Raw genomic sequence first — 4646 nt, 5'->3', positions numbered from 1 at the left:
CGGGCCAAGGAGGCGGGCGGGGATCCCGGGAGCTGCCGGGATGCGGAGCCTGGCGGGCAGCAGGAGCTGTACCTGTGCAGGTGTGGGCAGGTGATGCGCTCCTCGCTCCTGGAATGGGCAGGTGGAATGGTGGGATACCAGGAGGGGATTGATGGTGGAGCCGATGCCGAGGAGTCCCGACCCTCTCCCAGCAGGCGGGAGGGAGCCAGGCGAGGGACGAAGGCAGGATCCTGCTTGGGATGCCAGGAGAGTCCCCTGCCCCTTGTGGGACAGGCGTGGCCAGGAAGGGCCGGAAAACCAGGAAGGTCCGTCCGGGGGTTCCTGAGGTGAGGCAGCCAGGCCCAACCAGCTCTGCAAGATAAAAAGAGGAGCCACTCTCATCCTGTGGGACCTGGGGACAAGGTTTAGGTGACAAGACTGTGGTGGTGCCACGGGAATGCCAGGATTCTTCCAGCCCTGAGGATTTTGTGAACTGGGATTCCCTCCCCAGGTGTGAAACACCCCAGAGATGCTCCAGGACACGTTTGATGTCTGTTCTTCCCTTTTATTGAAAAAACAACCCAAAAAATCTCTCTTTTAAAAAATGCCAGGTTATAGAAGGGACGTGTGGAACGGGAGATGCCAGAAGGGAACCACAGGACAGACAGACAGACAGACAAAGCTTGGAAAATCTTTTACACTTTCTGAGAAGCTTCGTGGCTGAGCACACAGAAGTAGCATATTTGATTCTCCCCCCCAACACATAAAAGGTTTTTATATAAAACAATCCTCTACCCCCCCTTAGATAAATACAAAAATAAAGCAAACTGGTTTGCGAGGGGTTGGTTGTTTCACAGAAGGGTTTTGTCCTGAACTCCTACCAGAAATGGAAAGGTGGGATTGGAAAAGGCCCCTGGACACAGAGCCATATGACAAAGCACTGCCAGGAAAAGCAGGGACGCTGGGGCAGCATTGGTGATGTGTTTCCCCTCCTGAGGGTCCCCAACATCCAATTTTGGAGTCCGCCCCAGAGCCTGGAAGGCAGGCACATAGACCAAGCTTAGCCATGAGCTGCAGCACATCTTGGGTCCAAGATTAAAATTACTGCTAATCCAAAATGGAATAGGACTTCAGGACAAAAACAGAGGCCATGATTCACTTTCTTTGCCATTTGACTTTATTGGTGTTACTTTAGCAGGCTGCTGGGAGGCGGCTGGGCTCCGAAATCATTTTGTTTTCCTCTCCAGGGCCAGGCTGTCATGCAGCTTGGACACCTCTGGCTCGTAGGCCTCCATGACTAACGTCCCGTTGTTATCAAAGAACTTGGCAATGGACTTGGTGAACTCGGCTTCCCTCTGCTGCTTGGTTTTCCCACTGATGAACGTCAGCTTCAGGGTGTACTTGTCATCGAACCTGTGGGAGGGCAGACACACCTCAGAGCAGGGTCCCAGGGGGGAAAACCCTCAGAGCAGGGTTCCAGGGGGGAAAACCCTCAGAGCAGGGTTCCAGTGGACAGAAACCCTCTCCTGTCTGAGGGGAAATCCCGCCTGGGCACTCACAATCAACACAATTCACGGCCTTTACACCCTGCATTAACGAGAAATGAAACATGAACCCTGGTGGCAGAAAAGCACTCGGGGCTGCTCCCATTCCTGAACAAGGACATGATTTGGTGGAGCAGGATGGATTCTGAGGAACAGGCAGTGTTGGGGTGGTCTCTGGAGAGGGAGGCCTGCCCTGGGCAGCCCGGAGCAGGCGGCAGGTACCGTTTGAGGCTGGAGGAGAGCTGCCAGACATCGTCGGGATCCATCCCCGCCGGGTCCTTCCTGTGGGCCACCAGGAAAATGCTCTTCTCCTTGTATGAGGTATAGATGGTCAGGATGCCCATCATCACAAAATAGGTGCAGAGAGTTAAGGAAGTCAGGAAGGTGCAGGGAGAAGCAGAAATCAGTCGCTTGGATCCCCTCAGACACTGTGGTTCAACCACCTCTCGTGACACCTTGATTGCAAACAGGGTGTTTGGCTGATGCTCCATCAGCGTGAGAAATTAACTAATAAATCTGAACTTCAATGATTTGTTATTCACTCCCTGGAAGTGCCCAAGGCCAGGCTGGATGGGGCTTGGAGCAACCTGGTCTAGTGGCAGTGTCCCTGCCCATGGCAGGGGATGGGAATGGATGGTCCCTTCCCACCCAAACCAGTCTGGGATTCTCTGGCATTTGCTGGGAAAACTTGAGACTGAACAAGCCACAGAACGATTTGCTGGGCATTCCCCCTAAGCACAGACCGAGCAATTCCTCTTTCCCATTTCTGGTATTAAGTAATTTCAAGTGCTGCATGACAAGCCACCCATTTGTTCCAAAAGCCACCCAGAACAGCCAGGAACAGGGAAATTCCTTGGGATCACAGAATTGTTTAGGCTGGAAAACGTCTCTGAGACCACTGAGCCCAACCATTCCCCCAGTCCAGGCCACCACTGCTCCTCTGCATTGCTGAGCCTCATGGGGTGAGCTGTGGAGTGGATCCAGCCTGTGCAGCAGCACACAGCTGCTGGCAGGAATTTCCTCTTTCCCCTCTCAGTGTCTGACCTGTGGTATCAGGGAAAAGCAGACATGTCTGGAACCAGACTGTGGGTAGAATAAGAAAAAAGGATGTGCTCAGACCAGCCAAATTTAGGGGCATTACAGCCACACAGGCAGGAACTTTCCTATCACATGAAAACTCTCTGATAATCAGCCGATCTGCACGTGGCAGGAAGAGCAATTCCCTGAAAATGGGAACGTCCAGAAAATACGGAAAATCCAACCCCTGACAGGCTCAGTGAAGGATATGAGACGACACAAAAGGCAAGGACGGGTTTGGATTCGGGAAAAGGGTGCAGGTAATCCCAAATGAGAGCCACGATGGCAAAGAGGCAGGAGATTGTGCAGATGAGGAGGCGCCCGTCGATCAGACGGAAGTTCTCCACGTACTTGTACTTCTCCAGGAGCACCTGTGGGAGAGAGAAGCGGGCAGCTGAGCCTCTCGGGAATGTGCCACGCTGCTCTGGGCAGGGAGCAGCCCCAGGGGGGCACAGGGAAACGGAGCAGAAGGTTTGTGGGGAGTCAATGCCTGCATCAGGCCCCACAGGCACGTGGCAATCACAGGAGATGCCACCAGGGACCCGGCACGGCTGCGGGCACAACCCACCCCAGGAAGCAGGGAAGGAAACCAGAGGGATTCCCAGGAGGGCAGCTCAGCACAGAGACAGAGAGCTCACCTTTTTGGCAGAGTCGTCCAAGGAGTTTTTCACAGCTGAACCATCCCACTTGTCGATTTTCACTGGCTTGTCATCGATCTTCCACTGCAAAGGAAAGGCTGGAGTGAGGGCAATCCCATCCCAACCTGCTCCTGCCGAGAGCAGCAGCACAGGGGGCAGAGCAGAGAGCAAAGCTGCTTGGGAAAGCCTGGCTGGACAGAGGGGATCTGCCTGGGCAGCCCTGGTGGGTGTCAGCCCATACGCCCATCACAGGCTGGATGTGGCTCTGGCAGCAGCTTTGGCTTTGCTTCCCCATTTGCTGCTCCTGCTGCCATGCCCAGGAAGGGACAGCTGGATGTGCTCTGGATGCGCCCCTGCTTTCCAGCCACACTGCTGCACACACGCTCCTGGGGCATGAGGAAACTTTGAGAACCCCCAGCTGCCTTGGTACAAGGGGAGGTTTAAAAGGCACAAACAGGAAATTTCCGTTAAAACCGTTCTCTGGAACAAGAGCAAAGGACTCTGCCACTCTTCACATTTATTCACATCTTCTGCAGGAATGGGTCCCTCCCCAGTAACAATTCCCAGCTTTTCCAAGGGCCCACCTTCCCCTGAACTGCACCATTACTGTTTGGTGACACATCAGCCAGAGCCCTGAGTATCCCAACTTGTCCCTTATTTCAAACGGGGCAGTGTCTGGAGCTGGAATCTCAGCTGAGCAATCCTCACTTTCACTCCTGTCATTTTCCTGCTCTGGAAGCTCCCAGGCTGGATGGATTACCTACCAGCCCAAAGAGCTCCCTTCCCTCCTCTGGAAGGAGAAAACCACTTTAAATACAATGTAAAACTCGACCTGCTTGCCCTGCAGCTGCACAGGGAAAAGCCCAGCTATCCCCCAGGCCTGGCACGAGGGAATTCTGAGGCACACAGGGAATGTCACTGTGTGCCCATGAGGCTTATGAGGCACAAAAGGATCTAAAAACCACAGAGAACCGGGACAGAGCTCTCACACTAGTGTCTGGTACCAAACATTTCAGGTGGCTGCTCCTGAAGCATTTCCTTCCAGGGTTAATTAGCACACAAGGTAACTGGAAGCCACGGCCTTTGCCCTGAGAGAAGAGGGTCGAATTGCTTCCACTATTTATTTTTGCTTTTACGGGCATCTACAGCAGGTGGAGGGGGATGGCCAGGGATGGAGGGAGGGTGCCAGGGGAGGATGCTCAGGGCTGAGGGGGGGATGCTCGCGGATGGGGATGCTCAGGGATGAGGGGGGATGCCCAGGGCTGAGGATGCTCAGGGTTGAGGGCAGATTCTCAGGGATAGGGATGCTCAGGGCTGAGGGGGGATGCGCAGGGATGAGGATGCCCAGGGCTGAGGGAGGGACACGCAGCAGTGAAAGGTGGAAGCCGGGGCCGGCGAAGGAAGGCGC

General features: G+C 54.5%; 2 protein-coding genes across 2 annotated transcripts in view; both read right to left on the bottom strand.

The window, feature by feature from the left end:
* NEU3 (neuraminidase 3) overlaps positions 1-1061 on the bottom strand; it is a 3545-nt gene extending 2484 nt beyond the window's left edge. Inside the window, exons 1-2 of the mRNA XM_031064779.1 lie at positions 940-1061; positions 73-351 (exon numbers count right to left, since the gene is read on the bottom strand). Of these exons, the coding sequence (XP_030920639.1) occupies positions 73-351; positions 940-1061 (401 nt within the window). The remainder of the gene's footprint in view (positions 1-72; positions 352-939) is intronic.
* Positions 1062-1133: 72 nt separating this feature from the next.
* SPCS2 (signal peptidase complex subunit 2) overlaps positions 1134-4646 on the bottom strand; it is a 3668-nt gene continuing 155 nt past the window's right edge. Inside the window, exons 2-5 of the mRNA XM_031064778.1 lie at positions 3239-3369; positions 2811-2971; positions 1746-1880; positions 1134-1392 (exon numbers count right to left, since the gene is read on the bottom strand). Coding sequence (XP_030920638.1) covers positions 1206-1392; positions 1746-1880; positions 2811-2971; positions 3239-3369 — 614 coding nt within the window. The 3' untranslated portion in view covers positions 1134-1205. The remainder of the gene's footprint in view (positions 1393-1745; positions 1881-2810; positions 2972-3238; positions 3370-4646) is intronic.

This window comes from Geospiza fortis, unplaced genomic scaffold (assembly GCF_000277835.1).
Source record: "Geospiza fortis unplaced genomic scaffold, GeoFor_1.0 scaffold1532, whole genome shotgun sequence".
NCBI classification, from domain to species: Eukaryota; Metazoa; Chordata; class Aves; order Passeriformes; family Thraupidae; genus Geospiza; species Geospiza fortis.
The sequence above is the reverse complement of the archived record's forward strand: the minus strand, read 5'-3'. Positions and strand labels throughout refer to the sequence as shown.